Source organism: Hypanus sabinus, chromosome 11, assembly GCF_030144855.1.
Source record: "Hypanus sabinus isolate sHypSab1 chromosome 11, sHypSab1.hap1, whole genome shotgun sequence".
Taxonomy (NCBI): domain Eukaryota; kingdom Metazoa; phylum Chordata; class Chondrichthyes; order Myliobatiformes; family Dasyatidae; genus Hypanus; species Hypanus sabinus.
Genome location: NC_082716.1, coordinates 94601242 through 94622191, shown reverse-complemented (window position 1 = coordinate 94622191; position 20950 = coordinate 94601242). Strand labels below are relative to the sequence as shown.

At 42.9% G+C, this 20950-nt stretch overlaps 2 protein-coding genes across 5 annotated transcripts in view; one reads left to right on the top strand and one right to left on the bottom strand.

Annotated features, from left to right (window-relative positions):
- Nucleotides 1-7471, bottom strand: part of LOC132402200 (syntaxin-6-like) — a 43758-nt gene extending 36287 nt beyond the window's left edge. Inside the window, exons 1-2 of one of the 4 annotated variants that reach the window (XM_059984912.1) lie at nucleotides 5997-7471; nucleotides 5205-5374 (exon numbers count right to left, since the gene is read on the bottom strand). In XM_059984912.1, the coding sequence (XP_059840895.1) occupies nucleotides 5205-5374; nucleotides 5997-6031 (205 nt within the window). In that variant the 5' untranslated portion in view covers nucleotides 6032-7471. Of the gene's footprint in view, nucleotides 1-5187; nucleotides 5375-5996 lie in introns of those variants that run through there. The other 3 variants (XM_059984914.1, XM_059984913.1, XM_059984916.1) reach the window with 3 other exon arrangements.
- Nucleotides 7472-17673: 10202 nt separating this feature from the next.
- Nucleotides 17674-19178, top strand: LOC132401630 (immediate early response gene 5-like protein). Its single transcript, XM_059983648.1, has one exon. It carries the CDS (start codon nucleotides 17863-17865, stop codon nucleotides 18613-18615), a length of 753 nt encoding a protein of 250 aa, XP_059839631.1. The 5' UTR covers nucleotides 17674-17862; the 3' UTR covers nucleotides 18616-19178.
- Nucleotides 19179-20950: the final 1772 nt, after the last annotated feature.

Sequence of the window (20950 nt, the reverse complement as noted above, 5' to 3'; positions counted from 1 at the left end):
GTCTCTGAATTCTCTGAATCTTTTCACAATATTATGTACTGTAGATGTTCAAAGACCTAAATTCTCTGCAATCTTGCGTTGGGAAATGTTCCTTTTGAACTAACAATTCTCTCACGAATTTTGGCACAAAGGGGTGAGCTATGACCCATCCTTGCTTGCAAAGACTGAGCCTTTGATGGACGCTACTTTTATACCCAGTCATGATACCTCACTTGCTACCAATTAGCCTGCTTAATGTGGAGTCTTCCAAACCGGTGTTACTTGAATATTCTGAGTACTTTTCAATCTTATTTTAACTCTGTCCCAACTTTAGTTGAGTGTGTTGCAGCCATCAAATTCTAAATTTGTGTATATTTACAAAATACAATTAAGTTGGTCAGTAAAACTATTGAAAATATTTTCTTTGTACTTTTGTCAGTTAAATAAAGGTTCACGAGAATTAACATATCACAGATTTTTGTTTTTATTGCATTTTGGAAAATATCCCAACTTTTCTGGAAATGGAGTTTGTACTTTTATTAAGATATTACAACTTGACTTAACAATACTGTCACCAAATTCAATTTGCTACTAAGCACAATTACTTTAACATTTACTTTGGGAAATTATTCCAGTTACTCAAATATTAGCCATTGGAAATTCCATCACTGGGCAACTTACTTTCAGTATTAATGCTGGTTGTAAGTTGGACAGTGAACTTCACTTCCAGTTTTAATCATTGCGTGATAACACATAGCTGGCTTACTGTAGGTCTGTTCACCAAATTTCAGAACAGATGTGGTGACATCTAAGTGTCTTAGGCACATACAGTCGTGCTAGCAAGTTTGTGAACCCTGTAGAATTTTCTTTATTTTTGCATAAATATGACCTAAAATGTGATCAGATCTTCACGCAAGTCCTAAAACAAGATAAAGAGAATCAAATTAAATTAAAAATTATACTTGTTCATTTGTTTATTGAGAAAAATGATCCAATATTACATGTATTTGTTGGTAAAAGTAAGTGAACCTTTGGAGTAATGCCTTCTACAAAATCTATTTGGAGTCAGCTGTTTCAATCAGTAAGATGAAATTGGAGGTGTGGGTTCTCGAGCTACCCTGCCCTATTAGAGAGACACATAAAGTCAGGCTTTTGGCAGAGCCTGCTCTTCTCAAGAAATATCTGTTTATGTGCACCATGCCTCAATCAAAATAACTTTCAGAGGATGTTAATAGAATTGTACATTGATAGCTGGAAAAGGCTACAAAAGCATTTTGAAAGACCTGAATGATCATCAGTCCACAGCAAGAGAAATTGTCTACAAATGGAGGGAACTCAGTATTGTTGCTACTCTCCCTAAGAGTGGGCATCCTACAAAGATCACACCAAGAGCGCAATGTACAATGCTAAAGTAGGTGAGAAGGAACCCAAGGGTAACAGCAAAAGAGCTGCAAATATCTTGAGAGCTTACTAAAGTCTCTGTTTGTGCATTCACTATAAGAAAAACACTTAATATGACTAATGTTCATGGAAGGACACAACAGAGGAAACCACTGCTCTCGGAAAAAAAATATTGCTGTATATCTGAAGTTTGCAAAAGACCACCTGGATATTCTACAATGCTTCTGGGACAATGTTCTGTGCACATATGAAACAGAAGTTGAACTTTTTTGGTAGAAATGCTCATTGCTATGTTTGGAGGGAAAAAAGCACTGCACACCAACACCAAAACCTCATCCCAAATGTGGAATGTGGTGGAAGGAGCAACATGGTTTGGAGCTACTTTGCTGCCTCAGGGCCTGGACAGCTTGCAATCATTGAGGGGACAATGAATTCAAAATTGTATCAAGACACTTTACAGGAGAATGTCAGGGTAGCAGTCCGTCACCTGAAGCGTAATAGAAGTTGGATAATGCAACAAGACAATAGTCCAAAAGACAAGAGTGAATAAGCAACAGAATGGTTTAAGAAGAAGAAAATTTATAACTTGGAAGGCTAAACCAAAGTCCTGACCTTAATCTTATAGAAATATTGTGGAAGAACCTGAAGCAAGAAGTTTATGCAAAGAAGCCTACCATCATCCCAGAGTTGAAGCAGTTTTGTAAGGAAGAATGGTCTAAAATTTCTCCAAGCCAATGTGCATGACTGATCAACAGTTACTGGAAACGTTTGAAGTTATTGCTGTACAACGGGAACACACCAGTTACTGAAAGCAAAAGTTCACATATTTTTTTCAACACATACATGTAATATTGGGTCATTTTTCTCAATAACTAAATGAACAAGTATAATGTTTTGTATACAAAGTATAAGTGGCTTCTCTTTATCTAGTTTTTGGACTTTTGTGAAGATCTGATCACATTTTAGGTCATACTTATGCAGAAGTACAGAAAATTATACAGGGTTCACAAACTTTCTAGCACTACTGTATATAACTAGGGTGCTTAGGGTGCATAGTACTGTAGTAATTTTTCGTATTGCACTGTACAGTTGCAGTGACAAAAATAAACAAATTTCATGGCATATGTGAATGATGGAAAACTTGATTCTGATATGTATCTCTATTGTGAACTGAGAGTGGGAAGTGGGCAGGCAGATGGAAATCATGGTTGGGAGAAGGGGAAGGGTGTGGGGAACGGCAAAAAGAAATTCTGCAATGATCAATAAAACAATTGTATGAAATCAAATGACCTTGCCTGGTGTTTCAAGCTTGGGTGTATTTGCACTCACGCCACCACCCGCCCCTGACACTCCTTCTCTGCCACCTGTCCCACATCCCATCCATGACACTCCACCCTCACCATTCCCAACATCCTTTGCTCCCAACAGATTTTAAACTCACTCTACATTTATAAAGTCTTAAGTTCCCTAGCTATAAAATATACACCTCAGACTTTTGCGCAGTACAACTACGGTGAAGATCTATGAAAATGTTTACAGTATTGCAGAAATTGATTTATAGTTGTTAGTTTGCTTTGGGAAAGAGACAAATGAGATGCTTTCTTATTTGTTCATGAGATGCAATGGTGCTGCCACCATAGCATTTACTGTCATCCCAATCTGCCTCTGAAATGAGAAAATAGTTAAGAGACAACCATATTTATGGGCCTGGTGTTATGATCTTAGGTAAGAATAAACCAGTTTTTTTTTCTTTCAATAGCAATCTAGTTATCAGTTTTTTTCACTTCCGTCCGCTGCGAAGGGACTTATGCCAATTCAGTAACTTGAATGATAATAGCCATATCTAAACTTAAGTTATTTAACAATATAGAACACCCAGGTACCATCAATAGTAAGGGCTGTACAGAATGCTTAACTACTAGAGGACATACAGTACCGTGCAAAAATCTTAGGCATATATAGCTGGGGCGCCTGGACTTTTGCATAGTAGTGCATTTGTCAATGCGGAGCGGAGTGTGAGTTTATAAATCTGCCAGGAGCAAAAAATGTTGGGAATGGTGAGGGTGGAGTGGCGTGGGGCAGAGGGCTAGGAAGGAGTGCCAAGGCACAGGGCGGCTTGGATGCAGACACATCCACCCCTGAAACACCAGGCAAGGTGTTCGCGTTATTGATCATTACAGAATGTCCCTCTGGTGTTTCCCACTCCTTTTTCCTTCTCCCAACTATGATGCCCTCAATCACCCGCCCCCGTGACCAATAGAGATGCATATCAGAATCAGAATCATTATTGAATTCAATTGACTTTTATTTCTTACATCCTTCACATACATGAGGAGTAAAAATCTTTACGTTACGTCTCCATCTAAATGTGTAATGTGCAATCATAGTAATTTATAATAAATTTCTATTTTCAATTGTTCTCAGTCAATGTAACATAGAATATACTCAAATCAGCATGAGTTAATCAGTCTGATGGCCCAATGGAAGAAGCTGTCCTGGAGCCCGTTGGTCCTGGCTTTTATGCTGTAATACCGTTTCCCAGATGGTAGCAACTGGAATAGATTGTGGGTGGGGTAACTCGGGTCTCCAATGACCCTACACACCTTTTTACACACCTGTCTTTGTAAATGTCCTGAATCATGGGAAGTTCACAACTACAGAGCCATTGGGCTGCCCACACCACACTCTGCAGAATCCTGTGACTAAGGGAGTTACAGTTCCTATACCATGCAGTGATGCAGCCACTTAGGATGCTCTCAATTGTGCTCCTGTAGAAAGTTCTTAGGATTTGGGGGTCCCATGCCAAACTTCCTCAACCATCTGAGGTGAAAGAGGCGTTGTTGTGCCTTTCACCACATAGCTGGTGTGTACAGACCACATGAGGTCCTCGGTGATGTGGATGCTGAGGAATTTAGAGCTGTTTACCCTCTAACCCCCATCTTCATTTTTCCTGTAATCCACAACCAGCTCCTTTGTTTTGCGACATTGAGGGAGAGATTGTTTTCTTGACATCACTGTGTCAGAGATGACTCCTTCCCTATAGGCCACCTTGTTATTATTTCAGACTAGGCCAATCAAAGTAGTGTCATCAGCAAATTTAAATTAGCAGATTAGAGCTGTGGGTGGTGACACAATCATGGGAGTAAAGGAAGAGACTTATTAGCACTTACTCATATATGTCATGAATTTTTTTTGCAGCAGTACAGTGCAATGCCTAAAATCAGCACTGTATTGTGCAAAAGTCTTCAGTAGCCTAGTTATATAATTTTTGCACAGTATTGTAGTTTTAAGGTAAATGGTGGAACTAGTGCACAATCTAGGAAAAAAAACTCAGGTTGGTGTGGTATGAACCTTCCTTATTCAAAGAGAAACTCTTAGCACATATGAAATTTACTTGGATTTGCATTTGATGCAATGTCATCTACAGGCTAAAAACTGGGAAGAGGAATTCACTGAAATGGCAATTTTTTTTCCAGCTGAAGGGAAACCACAAAGCTATAAATTTCTGAAATGTTTAAATGAATTATAAATTATTGTGAAAATCTTGCTACCTGAAATAATTTGCAATTCTGTGGCAAGTTATATCAGCAGCCTTTGAAGAGGCTTTGACAGGCAACAACTCCATGGACAACAAGAACCCTTAGGGCAGGGGTTCCCAACCTGGGGTCTTCGGACCCCTCAGTCTGTGGCAGAAACACTTGGATTTGACACAAACACTCTTACTGGTCATTAGCGGATTTGGTTAATTAATCAAAACTGACAGAATGATGTTATAAGTGACTAAAGGGAATATCAAAAACATTGCACCTGCAGTTAAAGGATATTAATAGTCTCATCAAGATCTTCCAAGTCCCACTCAATACTACGAAGACTGTTCCTCAGCTCATTGGTTGTCCAGTCACACTCTTCCTTGCTGGCTGAAGAGGGATCAGTAAGGAGTTCAGTCCATCGTTGGTACAATCCTTGGGATGTATTCACTGCCTTTTGCACTTCACTGCAAGGATACATTAGTAAACATATGTTTTGGTACCTATCAATCAGTAAAGTCTACATAAGGGGAGAGGGAGAAACTTGGTGGAGGAAGAGGGGGCTGGGGCAACTGAGGGGAGGGAGGATTTTGGGGAAACTTAGGTGGAGAGTAGAGTACACTGGTAGGGAAAAGACTGTCAGGGGAAGGAGACTGGCTCGGAAGAAACTATTTGGGGAGGGTGGGGAAGTTGGGAGATGTGAACTGTCAGGGGAGAGCTGACTGTTGGGAATGAGACTTCCGGAGAGGACTAGGGGAGAAGGGGGTGCTAGGGCGTCACGGGGGTGGAATCACAGGGGGAGGGAATCACAGGCGGGGTGCGGTGGGGGAGGGTATCAGCGACAACCACAGTGTGAGGGGTGTGGATCGCGGTGTTGGACGGGTAGGAAATTACGGGTGAAGGGTATCACGAAGGGAGCGATGGTGTGAGGAAATCGATTGTTGCGGGAGAAGCAAGGATGGGGTTGTTGTGGGGAGGGAAGTAGCAGCAACTATTCTGGGTGGGTGGGAGGTCGTTAGGGATGGACGGGTGGTGGGGTCTTTGAGGCCGGTTCGAGCTCCAACCGCTTTAGCAGACGGCGTTGCTAACCCTTTCACAACGAAGAAGGGATCTTCCAACGACATGTCGACGATTGATGGCCGGGCTCCGCCTCTCCTGCGGCCGACCTCCGCTCAGTACTTGCCCGTCAGCACCATCTTGCCACCTCCGGCCGTCAACAAGCACTACCGGGTCAGAGGGTGCGCGTTGCCCCTGGTTACGACAGGAAGCACCCTCCCATTGGCCTGCTGCAGTCCTGTTCCAACTTCACTCCTTCCAAACGCTGTGCTCGCCATTCTGTCCGCACTAATTTAAACTCACCATCAAACCCGCAGATAAGGGAGGTGCTGTTCTGATCTCTACCTAACAGAGGTCCAGCGTCAACTCTCAGACACCTCCTCTTACCTCTCGAACAGGACCCCACTAAGGAACAGCGAGCCATTGTAGCCCACGCCATCACCAACCTTATTGACTCTGGGGGTCTCCCATCCACCGCCACCAACCTCATAGTTCCCGCAGCCCGCATCTCCTTTTTCTACCTCCTACCCAAGATCCATAAACACGCTTGTCTAGATAGACCCATTATTTAAGCTTGTTCCTGCCCCACTGAACTCCTATTGGCTTACCTCGACTGTTTTATCCCCCCTGGTTCTGACCCTCCCTAGCTTCATCTGTGACACCTCAAACGCTCTTGATCTTTTCAAGGATTTCAAGTTCCAGGACCCCCATCATCTCATTTTTATTATGGTTGTCCAGTCCCTAATCACCTCCATCCCCCACGAGGAAGGCCTCAAAGCTCTCCGTTTTTTTTTCCTAGATACCAGACTGAACCATTTCTGTTCCACCACCACTCTCCTTTGCCTAGCGGAAGTCGCTCTCACTCTCAATAATTTCTCCTTTGGGTTCTCCCACTTCCTTCAAACAAAAGGTGTAGCCATGGGCACTCGCATGGGTCCTTGCAATGCCTGTCTATTTGTTGGCTATGTGAAACAGTCTATGTCCCAAGCCTACATTGGTGACCATCCCACACTTTTCCCATGCCACATTGGTGCTGCTTCCTGCATCCACGCTGAACTCGTCGACTTCATCCACTTTGCCTTCAACTTCAGCTCTGCTCTCAAATTTACCTGGTCCATTTCTGACACCTCCCTCCCCTTTCTCGATCTTACTGTCCCTATCTCCGGAGACAGCGTATCCATTGATGTCTACTGCAAACCCACAGACTCTCACAGCTACCTTGACTACACCTTGTCCCACCCTACTACACCATCCACTTTTCTCAATTTCTCCGTCTCTGTCGCATCTGAGGCTTTTCATTCTAGAATGAAGGATATGTCTTCCTTTTTCAAAGAAAGGGGCTTCCCTTCCTCCACCATCCATGCTACCCTCAACCGCATCTCATCCATTTCACAGATATCTGCTCTTACCCTATCATCCCGCCACCCTACCAGGGATGGGATTCCTCTTGTCCTCACCTACCAGCCTTCGCGTCCAGCTCATAATTCTCCGAAACTTCCACCACCTCCAACAGCTCCTACCACCAAGTACATTTTTCCCCCCCTTCCCGCAAAGATCGTTCCCTAAGTGACTCCCTTGTCCATTCGTCCCTCCCCACTGATTTTCCTCTTGTTACCATTGCAAGCAGAACAAGTATTACACCTGGCCCTACATCTCCTCCCTCTCTGTGTAAACACAAACTTGCCCCATACACATCTCATTTGAACTTAACCCCTCTCATCTTAAATACATGACCTCTGGTATTAGGCATTTCAACCCAGAGGCTTTCAACTGCACCTCTGCCTCCCATAATTTTTAAAATCTTTTTCAAATCTATCCTCAGCCTCTGGTGCTCCAGATAAAACAACACATGTTTGTCTAACCTCTCGTTATAGCACCTGCCCTCTAATCCTGGCAGCATCCTCATGAACCTCTTCTGCACCCTCTCCAATGCCTTAATATCCTTCTGGTAATGAGGCAAAGAGCTGAATGCAAAACTCCAGATGAGGTTTATAAAGCTGCATCACAAGTTCTGACTAACTCAGTTCTTTGAGCATGCCATACCACTTCTTTACCACTTCATCAATCTGTGTAGCCATTTTCAGGGAGCTCTAGACTGAGAACCTAAGATCCCTCTGCACATCAATACTGTTAAGGGTCTTGCTATCAACAATGTCCTGTCCCTTTACATTTGTTCCCCTAAATGCAACACTTTTCATTCAGTCAGATTAAACTCCATCTACCATTTCTCTACCTGCATCTGCAACTGATCTATAACCTGTTGTATTCTTTCCCAGCTTCTCTGCTATCCATGACCCACCAGTCTTGTATGTCTGCAAACTTACTAACCCATCTATTTAAGTTTTCATCCAGGTGATTTATATATATCACAAATAACAGAGGTCCCTGTGGAAAACCACTAGTCACAGACCTCCAGCCAGATAAGTCCCATCATCTATACCCATCAACAAAGAGCAAGCCAATTCTGAACCCAAATGGCCAAGTCAATGCCCTACAGAAAGCCACGCTGACTGTCCTTAATTAGGCAGTGATTTTCCAAATTTCATTAATCCCATCAAGTTCAAATCCAGTTTATTGTAATTCAACTGTGCACACGCATACTGCCAAACAACTTTCCTCCAGACCAAGGTGCCCAACACTCACACACACAAAATGCATAAAGTAATATTACCACAAATAAGTTAACAAATAAGAAGTGCACTTATGACACAAGTTAAGAAGTAAACAGTATAACACTACTGGCACTTCATACATGATGAAACCTGGGCAATGACAGAGAGTTCAGTAGTCTTACTGACAACAAGACAGTGCACAGAGAGGAGGTAGAGTGGCTGGTAGAACGGTGCAAGTACAACAACTTCAGTTTCAACATGGACAAGACCAAAGAAATGATTGTGGATTTCAGAAAGACCACTTTTCACTGTACAGACTTAGAAGAAATTGTTTTCTATCCTAACAGTTGTTATCCTAATGCTACGGTACCTCCTAACTCCTAACTCTCTCCATGGAGGAACCATGCATGTTCAGTGAGAAGTGGTCAGCCTGCATCTTCCTGAAATCCACAATCATCGCTTTGGTCTTGTCCATATTGAAACTCAAGTTGTTGTTCTACCAGCCACTCTACCTCCTTTCTGTACACTGACTCATTGTCATCATTAAGGTCAGCCACTATAGTGTCATTAGTTAACCTGACATTATTCGGTTTGAACTGGATCTGTCACTACAGTTGTGTGTCTGCAGCATGAACAGCAGTGCTGGTGCAGGAGTCATTGGTGCTCAGCATGATGGAAATAGAGACGTTTCGGCTAACATGTACTTATAGCTCCTTTCTGTCAAGAAGTCCAAGATCCAGTTACAGAGAGTGATGTTGAGACCGAACAAGGTCAGTTTATCCAGCAGCTTCTGAGAAATCATCATATTAAATGCTGAGCTAAAGTTGATATAGAGCATCCTGGCTATGAGGCACTATTTTCCAGGTGGGACAAGACAGAGTGGAGTGCAGAGGCTATGGCATCTTCAGTGGACCAATTAAAGTGATAGGAGGTCTGGAAAGGGCCCAACATAGTGGATTTAATATGATCCATAAGCAACCGCTCAAAGTATTTCATTATTGTTGAGGTCAGTGCCACTGGGCAATAGTTGTTGAAATAGGTTACTGTCACCCTCTTGGACACTGGGACAATGGTGGCCACCTTGAAACCTGAGAGGATAGTGGTCTATTCCAGAGAGATGTCAAAGGTATCTTTTAGAACCTTTGTTAACATTGCTGCACAGTTCCTCAGTAACCCACCAGCATATGTTATTAGACCCTGCAGCTCTACCTGGCTAGGGTTTTCCTCACACCAGATGAGGCCAGAGTGTCTGCTCTTTGGAGGAAAGGAGGCCTTCCTTGCTGGCACATCATTCTGTCCATCAGACCAAGTGTAAAACTATCAGGAAGAAAGGCGCTTTGTCCATAAGGCCATAAGATATAGGAGCAGAAGTAGGCATTAAGCCTATCGAGTCTGCTCCCCCATTCAATCAGAGGGTGATCCAATTCTTCCAGTCATCCCCACTCCCCTACCTTCACCCCATACCCTTTGATGCCCTGGCTAATCAAGAACCTATCTCTGCCTTAAATACACCCAACGACTTGGCCTCCACAGCCGCTTGTGTCAACAAATTTCACAGATTTCCCATCCTCTGACTGAAGTAATTTCTCCGCATCTCAGTTCTAAATGGACATCCTTCGTTGTCATTGATGCACAGGGTGGACATAGTCCATTATGGTCTGAATGCCTTACCACATTATGCTTCATATCTCTGATGTCCCAGAAATGGCTGTATATTCTTTGTGAACAATCTTGTTTTGTCTTCCTGATGGTGTAGGAAAATGCAGATCCTGCTGACCTCAGTTGTCTTATCCCCCAATCGAAGATAGCATTCCAATTTCTCAGCCGTGCCTGGACCTCTGCTGTCAGCCATGACTTCTAAATTACCCTCACAGAGATGTGTTTAATAATGACAATGATTTCAATGCAGTTCTCTACTTAGTCAGTCACAAATCTTGCATATTCATTGGTGTCAATGTGATGGTCCTAATAATTCTCTTCAGTTGCCTCCCTACCACTGACACGAGACTCACCAGAATCAGAATCAGATTCAGAATCGGGTTTGTTATCACCGGCATGTGTCATGAAATTTGTTAACTTAGCAGCAGCAGTTCAATGCAATACATAATATAGAAGAAGAGGAACAAAAAAAAGTAAACCAATTACAGTATATGTACATTGAGTAGGTTAGAAATCACGCAAAAACAGAAATAATATATATTAAAAAAGTGAGGTAATGTTCATGAGCTCAATGTCCATTTAGGAGAGGAAGAAGCTGTTTCTGAATCGTTGAATGTGTGCCTTCAAGCTTCTGTACCTGATGGTGACAGTGAGAAAAGGGCATGCCTTGAGTGTTGGAGGTCCTTAATAATGGTCCTTTCTGAGACACTGCTCCTTGAAGATGTCCTGGGTACTTTGTAGGCTAGTATCCAAGTTGAAGCCGACTAAATTTACAACTCTCTGCAGCTTCTTTTGGTCCTGTGCACCAGTCCCCAGTGTTATCCCCATTTCTTTTCTAAACAGTAGAACAGCGTTAGCTACTCACCAGTCCTCTTGGACCTCACCTGAGGCTAGACTAGAGATGAAGATATTGGTCAAGACCCCAGCAACCTCATCCTCTACTTCCCTCAATAATCTGAAGTGTATCCCATATACCCTGAGGATTTATCTACCTTGTGACCCTACATAACTCTTTCTTTATCCCAAAATGCCCTTATAAATTAGTACACCCCACACTGATTTCTCTCTCCTCCATGTCCTTTTCTCCAGTAATTGCTGATTTAGGACCTTGTTCACATCTGTCTCCAAGCATATGTTTGACATTTATCCCTGAGTGGTCCTATCTACTCCCTAGATATCCTCTTGCTCTTGATGTACGGATAGAAGGCCTTGGGGTTCTCTTTAATCCTACTTACCAAAGACTTTTCACGTCCCCTCTTTACTTTCCTAATTTCCTACTTGAGCTTTTTCCTGCTTTCTTTATAATCCTCAAGGGCTATGTTGATCTTAGCTTCCTAAACCTTGCACACACCTGAAATAGTTTTGGATAGTCTGAAAGCTAAGAAAAGATAAACTTCTTGATAAACCTGGGAACCTTGTAAAATCAGAAGTAATAAACTTGTGTTTTCCTTGATTCAGATTTGAATTTTAAATCCCACCAGAGCAGCATTTCTATATTTAAGAAATATTGAAAATGTATGTTTTTCTGTCACATAATGATGCAAAACAACTAATTCATGCCTTTACACGAAACAGACTAGATTACTGCTATGAACTTGTTACTGGTCTTCCATTGATCAACTTCAACTTACGTTTAACCAAAACCAGTGAGGGAACATATCATTTCCATACTTGCTTCTCTGCATTGGCTTCCTATATCTTTTAGAATTGATTTTAAAGTTCTCTTACTTGTTTTTAAAGCATGTAAAGGTCTGCGACCAGAGTACATCACAGAATCATAAGTACAAGAAATTCTGCAGATGCTTAAAACACACTAAGTGCTGGAGAAATTCAGCAGGAACTCAGAAGGGGGAGGGGGTCCTGCAGAATAATCCCAACTGAGTGATTGGACTTTTCTTATTTTTGAATTTTACCCACATGCACAGTGGATAAGCCCTCCATTACATCCCCTCTGCATGCAGCTGTGATATTGTAGCTGATTGATAGTACAACTCGCCCCGCCTTCACTGTTTTTTTACCTCCTTCTCTATCTTTTCCAAAACATGGAAACCCTGGAATATTAAGCACCATTCCTGTCCCTTGATCTCTGTTATGGCCACAACATATGGCCAGTTCCATATAATGATCCATGCTCCAAGTTCATCATCCCTACTCGTAATATTCCTATCATTAACATACACATACTTTGAACCTTTAAACATTTCCAATTTTCTCCATTACCTTGCCCCTGCCTATGATACGAACCTTCTTCTCAATCTCCCCACTTTCTGACATGTTGCTGTGGTTCCCATCCCCCTGTCAAGGTAGTTTAAACCTTCCCCAGTAATACTAGTGAACCTGCCTGCCAGGATATTGGTTCCCCTCCAGTTAAAGTGCAGCCTGTCCCAGAAGAGGTTCCAATGATCTGATAATTTAAACCCTGTGCCATAGGTAAATGTTAGCCGCAGGCTTTCCCAGTTAAAAATGAAGTCCCTAACTTGTACATTACAATTTAGAACGGCAAAAAAAAATATTGGGCTGCCGTTGCACATGTCACTATATTTTTTTTATTAAACAAAATATACTTTATTCAGAAAATAAAATTATGTACAATAAACCATTCAATGACTCTCAGTCCTTTACAAATGTTTCCATTACAGTCTTTACATTCCCACACTTTAGCCACTCAGGTGGCCCTTTGTTACTTCATATTTACATACACTTGTTCAGGTGTATACACCTTGCCCCCCTACCCCTCAAATCCCGCGGGAGAAGAACCCTAGACTGTGGTCTATATGAGTCAGTGAACGAAGATACTCGCTTCCATTTCCCAAATGCGTTCTGGCATTGTAAAAAATGGAAAGTTACGCTTTTCAACATCATGAATCGTGACGTAGTGACTACAGAAACCAGCCTCTGGCCTCACATTGTGCTTGTCATTTCTTTAATATTGTCAGGTGATGTGGCGCCAGAGAGGACCCGCCCAGTTTAGTTTCAATGGATTATATGCCTTGATACAGGCACCACCCCCTCTTCTCAGCACCCTTCCCCACCCACACACACAAGCAAATCAAAACAAATTGAATAGGTATTGCTTTTTGCCAGAGTTAAAACGTTTGTAGACAGGAATATTGAGACGATCTTCAGCTCTCCAAGGCTTTTTTAAAAAAAAAGTGATGCAAGTTCGGCGGCACCAAGTTTGTAAATTTACTTTGCGGTAAACTATTGGAAATTAAAAGTACAAATAATTTCAAATCTGATCTCCCGTGTTATCCCACTCATTCACATACCGTTAAATTTTGAGGCCAAGTGCTGTACTTCGATCAATCTTTTAAAAACTACAATAAATAATCTTATTTTTTAAACCATGTGGAATAGGCCCCGCCTCTTCTTTAGCACATGACTGACCGAAACTGACAGTAAACATTACATCAGCGGAAATTCCTCATCAAAACACTACTCTTAAAGGGGGGTAGAGAAGAAGGGTACACACACACACACACACACGCACAAGCAAGATTTTTGTTTAGCGGACTGACTCGAAGGTAGCTCCTTCATTTTAGGAAGTTAGGAACACGATGCTCCAGGTGCCAGTGTCCATAGTCTCGTGTGTCTGCAGGAACAGGAACCACTCAGGCCTTCAAACTATTTACTAGTATCATATCTGCACGTGCAACTTATTTTCCCTCGAATTCCTTCATCTTGGTTATAAAAATAAGCTAATCCAGATTTAAAACCAACTAATTTCCTTGACAATAGCTCACCAAATTACAGTGAGAACCCTTCTACCCACAACACTGTGGCATACAGTAATTAATTTACAGTGGCTAAGCACTTCTTCCTGTCAGTCCATATTTTGCATATTCATAGAGCCTCTTAAACACCTTTATCATCTGTGTACACCTCCCCCCTCCCGCAACACATTGCAGGTACCTACCACTATGAAAAAATAAACTTGCCCCACACATCTTCTCTGAACTTTCTCTTTTCACCTTCAATGTGCATGTCCTCTGGTATGATGCATTTCAATCCTAGGAAAAAGATACTGGCTGTCTATTGATGCTTCTGATAGTCTTATAAAGTCCCTTCTGCTTCTGCTGCTCCAGTTTGTTCAGCTTTTCCTTATAGCACATGCCAGGCAGCATTCTGGACACGATTACATGATCCCTTTCACAATCTCAATGCATTAAAAAAAGCTTTACAACAAAATGAAGTGAATTTTAAGTAAACTCGCTTTTGTAATGTTGGAAACACAATAGCAGATTTCTACACAACAAGATCCCAGAAGGCAAGATGGCATTTGCTGAAACATAAATATTTACTGGGACACTGGATCAACTTCTAAAAATGTAAAATGCCTCACTCAACTCATGGCAGCCTGGCTTAATACCTGTTTCCAACTCTTTCTCACTACACTTCACGGACCATGTGTTGACAATCAATGGAACATATTGACTAGCATTATCATCTTTCAAATTTGTGCCTGCTTTTCCTTCCAATCCACCTAGGATGCGTCCTTGACTCCTGCCTAGTGTTTATTTACCCTGCTGATCCTTGGTGGCATCATTTGAATTCACACTGTGGGTTCCACTGACGATCCCATTCCATCAGCAGGGCAATCACTTGAACTGTCCAGTTCTTGCCAGCCAAGTCCACTCCCCTTCTAGTCTCCCCTCAGCTCCTAAGACCTTACAGAAAGCTTTGATTGAATCTTTCCTTAACATCTTTACAGGTGAAACCACAATACTTTTTACATCCCGGTGTACCTTTTGCCTGTCATTTTATATTTATGCACCCTGATCTGTGAATGATCAAGTCTTGGGGCAGTTTCTCTGTATTTTTTTGAACCCATCGTGATTTTATGATGTGCCCACCAGAGGACACAACCTCATGGATGTACATTTAGAACAGAGATGAGGAGGAATTTCTTTAGCCAGAGAGTGGTGAGTCTGTGGAATTCATTGCCACAGGCAGCAGTGGAGGCCAAGTCATTGGGTGTATTTAAGGCGGAGGTTGATAGATTTTCGATTCGTCAGAGCAGGGAAGGTTACAGGGAGAAGTCAGGTGATTGGTGCAGAAGGGGAAATGGCTCAGCCATGATGAAATGGTGGAGTAGACTCGATGGGCCAAATGGCATAATTCTGCTCCTATATCTTATGGTTATGGTCTTATGATTTTATACATTTCTATGAAACCTTATCTCTCTATTTTGGGGAGAACCATCCTCAGAAATTCCAGTTGACCCAAGAAATCCTCTAACAATTCTCTTAAAATCTTTCTGCACCTTCTCACTCATGATTTCTCCATTACTTGTGTTTCATCACCTGTATTTCTGAAACTCATTATCAGGTGAAGAGTAGTTTCTTCCAAATAATATCAAATTGGCTATTGTCTTTGCCATATTTCACAGCCACCTCACTCCTTTGGAATTGTCTTTGATTCTGAGTTGAGCTTCCGACTCAGCCGATCCATATTACCAGGTAGAACTGCACCCACCTCCAGTGCAACACCTCTCCTATCCTGTTTTAGCTCATCTTATGTTGAAACCCTGAACAATATTTCTTATTTCAGTCAGTAAACTATTTGCATGAAGGATGCAGTGGGCCATACAACATCTGTGGGAGGAAAGAAATTTTTATGTTCAAAACCCTGCAAAAGATCTGAGAGTGGAAAGGCAAGACAGCCAGTTAGATGAGGAGTGGCAAGAAAGAATCCAAGGTGGTTGGTGGGGTGGAATGAGGAGGGCTGTAAGATAACAGGCAGGTATTACCAAGTAGGGGAGGTGATTGGATGGAGTTGGGAGACAGTAGTGGGTGAATGATGGATTCAGGTAGACAGAGAGAAGAATTAGTTAAAAAAACAAGCAAGTTGGGAGTGTGAAGATGCCAGAGGGAGCTAACAAGGAAAGAAAGAACCATCAGTACTAGATTCTAATAAGTAAAGGAGGTGAGACTGAGAACCATTAGCAACACACACAAAATTCAGCAAGTCAGACAGCATCAATGGAGGGGAATAAACAGTCAATTCTTCAGGATGAGACCCTTCATCAGGACGGTTGTAATCAGATGGGGGGGGGGGGGAAGGATAGAAAACCTGTTTGTCAAGTAGGTGGATATAGCCAGTAAGGGGAAGGAGAAGAAGATGGGTGAAGGAGTGGCTGAGAGAAAGGGGATAAAAAATGGGAGGACAAGAGGATCAGGAATGAGGGAATGACAGAAAGAAGGGGGATGAAGAAAAATGTTGTGGGGTATCTAAAAGTGGAAATCTTGACTATGGTGCATTTGGGATGTAACTTCTTTGGCTGTTGTTTCAGATTCCAGCATCTACAGTCTCACATGACTATTATTTCAATGATGGTTTACTGGATAAAAAATTATAGGTCTGTGCTCTTCTCCACTTCTTATGTTGTATTAATATCTATTTTAGAACTAAAACATAAATTAAAGCTTTATATTCTACTAATTGTTGCAATTGACTATCTCAGATGCTCACCAATTATAGAAGAATTTGAGTTTGCTAAGTGATGCACGTCCTCTCTCTGGAGAGAGCTGACTGCAACACAGCCTTGGGATAGGTGAAGGGAATCAGGCCAGGCAAATTTCAAATGACCATCTTTCACTTCCTGTTAATGGCAGGTCTCCTTTGACTGTTCAGAAACCAGGATTGTGGACTGAAATATAAACAAAATGGGCAGCAACTGTGGTGCTCTACAAATCTATCTTCTCAGCTCCCTACTCTACTCCCTGAAACTGACATGGCTAGATTCTACTCTAATTCCATCTACGAGTTTGCAGATGATAGCACAGTAGTGGGTTATAATGATGAGTTAGAGTACAGAAAGGAAGTACGGAGTCTAGTAATATGGTGCCATGCCAACAACTTCCCCCTCAATATCAGCAGAGTGAAAAAGCTGGTCATTGACTTCAGCAAGGGGTGGGTACACATGCATTTGAGGATTTGGCCACTTTGATAAAGTTACTGGGTCTCAAATTATTTTACAATGATAAAGATATTACCTCAATGCAAACTCGGAGAGTCACTATCTTTACTGATTTTTACAGGTTTTGAGACTATAATTGAAATTGAGAAGACACAAAGAAAGATACCCAGTTTGAAATTGAAATTAAACTCACAATTATTTTTGGACTGTGTAGCAAACTGAATAATGTTTGTTCCCATCAGGGAGACAAACAAACAAAAAAGGGAGGTAATCCCCTTTCTTTTCTTCGGGATCCATGGTATTTTAAGGTGTGCACCTGAAATTCGGTACAAAAATGCTGGGGAAATGCGGATCATGCCGCTTTAAGAGCGGTTGGGTGACGGCTCTTATTCAAATAAAGCTGAGGCGGGCCTGGACACCTATTGGCTGAGATGTGTCGGCGTGCGTTTTTTTTGGAACGCTTGTGGCGATGGTGATTGGACAGTGTTGAGTCGGCTGGGCGGTATAAAGTATTGCTATTTTTAAACGGTTACTATTATCCCGAAGCGGCGCGGTGGTTTTGTGTGTAGCGGGAAGCTAGATTTTACAAGCGCCTTGCTGCTACCAGTCACTCGGGGGAAATCCCTCATCCAACTGCACATAGCTTCCCACTGGGTGGTTTGGCTGCTCCCTGTTTGATTCCCGGGAGTGAAAGTTTGCGAGCCAGATCATGGAGTTTAAGGTGGAGGCGCACCGCATCATGACCATCTCGCTCGGCAAGATCTACTCGTCCCGGGTCCAGCGCGGTGGCATCAAACTACACAAGAACTTGCTGGTGTCGTTGGTGCTTAGGAGCGCCCGGCAGGTCTACCTGAACGAGCAGGAAGAGTCCTACCTACGGGCGCAAGGCCAGTTCCAGCCGGTGGCAGCAATGGGCGGCCAGCAGCCTCCCAACTGGGCCAAGATGGAGGCGAGGATGGCTGGCGAGGGCCCCGGGGAGCACGGGCCTGCCCGGGCGGAGGAGGCAGAGAGGACTGAACCTCAAGAACAGGCGCCAAGTTGGGCGGAGGCGGAAAGGACTTTATGCCCGCCCTCTGATGAGCAAGGGTCGGAGACAAAGGCCCCGCAAGAACAGCACGCCCCCCGCCAGCCTTCTGCGACTTGTACCCAGCAGCTGGAGGCCCGGGGGACTCGAGAGCCGGGCTGCGTCCGTAAAAAGAGGAGCGGAGAGCAAGGGGAGGCCGAGCCTGAAAGTCTGTTCAAAAGGCCCAGAACCGAGAAGCATTTGATCATCTCCACTGCCACCCCACAAGAGGAAGAGGAAATGGAGACCTCCAATGTCTCCAACCTCATCAATATCTTCGGCTCCAGTTTCTCAGGGCTCCTGAGTAAGGAGGAGAGTGACGGCGAGAGCGGGCAGAACTGTTGTGATCAAGTACTGGGGAACATGGGTTCCTGGAACAGGGCGATTGTCGCTTTCTGAAAGCTTAGCCCTTTGGGACAGGAGAGATGGAGACCAGGACTTTGTCGGCTTTGACTGGTTCTCATTTCTGGAGCATGTGCCACGGCTGAGGAGGTTTGGTTCGTATCCTGCACCTCTCAAAAGGCGCCCTCAGCATCACGTGGAGAGCAGCTTCATTCACCACCTCAATGAGGAAATGGCGAGGATAGGTGGCCTCTGACAGGCGTGTTCAGTCTCGGGTGGCGGACATTTCTTCGAGTTGGGAGTTCCTGTGGATTTTTTTCTGGTTTAATAGTGCGACCCGGTAAATGTTGAAAAGGTAGCAAGAGTATTTCAAAGTTTTGCAGTATATCGAAACCAAATACAGCTTGCTGAATAAGTTGCCTTTTTCCCGTATGTTCTGCGCCCTTTCGCAGATATTAATATGCATTGGATTCGTACTGAGCAGTTTAGATTGCTGTGCGGGTTATTTAACGTCTTTGTTTTATAAAGACATCAAATGTGTTCGATTATCCGTTTTTGTAATACTGTTTTCATTGTATTAATGGTATAATTTACATGAATTAAAAGTTATTTTAATTTAATCTTGGTCTTTGGGCTTGTTTTTACGCGCTGGACCTCGATGGGTTAATTCTGTTGCCGTTGTCGGTTGGGGGAGGGGCGTTTCCTTTGCGGCTATTGTTGGGAGGAATGCATTGGGCTCTTTTAAAGAGACAGTGCTGCTTTGTCTGTGCTAAGTAGGGTAAAGTTCACCCAGTTCCAACCGCAACTGTATTTTAAACACAGCAACCCGCCCAGAGTTGGTGTATTTGGCTCCTGAGTGACTTTTATGTCACTCAAGACTTTTTATGGAGATTTAAGTGTAACCACTTCCCTCATTTTGTGCTCTCCAAACTCCCCTTCCACCCCCACCAAAAGTTGGCCGACTTTTCCATTCCGTCAGTGTCGAGTTGAAACTATACCCTGCCCTAAGTGATAAGGAGCAGGGCGGTCCAACATTTCTCGCCACCACCCCTCTCCAAGAAAAAGCTGCTAGTTTACTTTAGTCTTTACTGTTTAGCCTCGAGTTGTACTGGGGGAAAAAACTGAAGTAAGAGGGCAGTGCTTAGTGGCTGAGCAGATGCCGAGAAGCACAGCAAGAAAATCAAGCAAGCAGGGGGTTTTCGCTGATGCATTCCAGGTGAAAGCTGGGCACTCAGTTGATTCGTTTCTCTTGGCTTCTGCCCCTCTCAGATCACTGGCTTCGTGATATGAGTGTTTGCTGGCTCTAGGCTTGTAGTCGCTGGAGCTCAGAAGAATGAGGGGATCTCACAAAATTTTATTTAAAGGCCTAGATTACGTGGATAAGGAGAGGATGTTTCCGGTAGTGGGAGAGCCTCAGACCCGTGTAGAATTTCTCTTCCCTTGCCACTTTTCTGTAAGTGCAAATCCTGGATACCTCTTTAGTTCTGATCCCTGGTTTGTTGGTCCGTGATAATTTTCCTGCTGGATCAATTGGAAATGCTGGCTTGTTTAAATAGAGTTTGCAGCAGTAAGACTAGTTAACCCCCATACATGCTCCAGTGGCTTTGGGTATTTTAAAGTTTATAGGACGTGTGGGGGGGGGGGGGGAGAGGAGAGATAATGGGATCTGTCTTTGTAGATTGTAGATAATTTTGATCCTGCTCTAAATCCAGTGTAAGTGATCACATGATTTTGAAAACATCTTTTCCAAGGGTTAATAAAAATTCAAAAGCAGTGGTTTGTGTAGAACCAATTAAAACACAAGGAGCAAATTGTACATTTGCTGATGAGGCTGATTAAATTTTGATCTTTCAAATGTGGCCTAACCAAGTTTTATAGTTACAAATGGCTTTCCATCTCAATCCCAGTGCAGTTTTGACCTGAAATGTTGACAATACCCTTCTCTTTTCTTCCCTAACTGAGTAATCCCTATTCTGAGACTGTCTTCTGTTCCTAAACTCCCTAGCATAAGAAATGCCTCCATATTCACTCTATTGAGGCCTTCAACATTTGATATAGCTTTTAATGAGATCTTCCCTCATTCTAAATTCCAGAGAGTACATGCCCAAAGCCATCAATCACTCATCTAATTACCTTTCATTTTCGTGGACATCTGAACTGTCTCCAATGTCAGCACATCCTTTATGAAATAATGGGCTCAAGATGCTCTCAATACTCCCAAGTGAAGCATCAACAGTGCCTTGTAAAGTCTTCCTGCTTGCTTTCATATTTTAGACCCCTCAATGAATACTAGCATTGCATTTACTTGCTCACCAATGACTCAACCTGTAAATTAGAGTTTGGGAGATCTTGCACAAGGTCTCCCAAGTCATTCTGCACATCAGATTTTTGA

Bases quoted from the DNA above. Each gene is read 5' to 3' on its own strand.
- LOC132401630 (XM_059983648.1), top strand. From the start codon at position 17,863: ATGGAGTTTAAGGTGGAGGCGCACCGCATCATGACCATCTCGCTCGGC.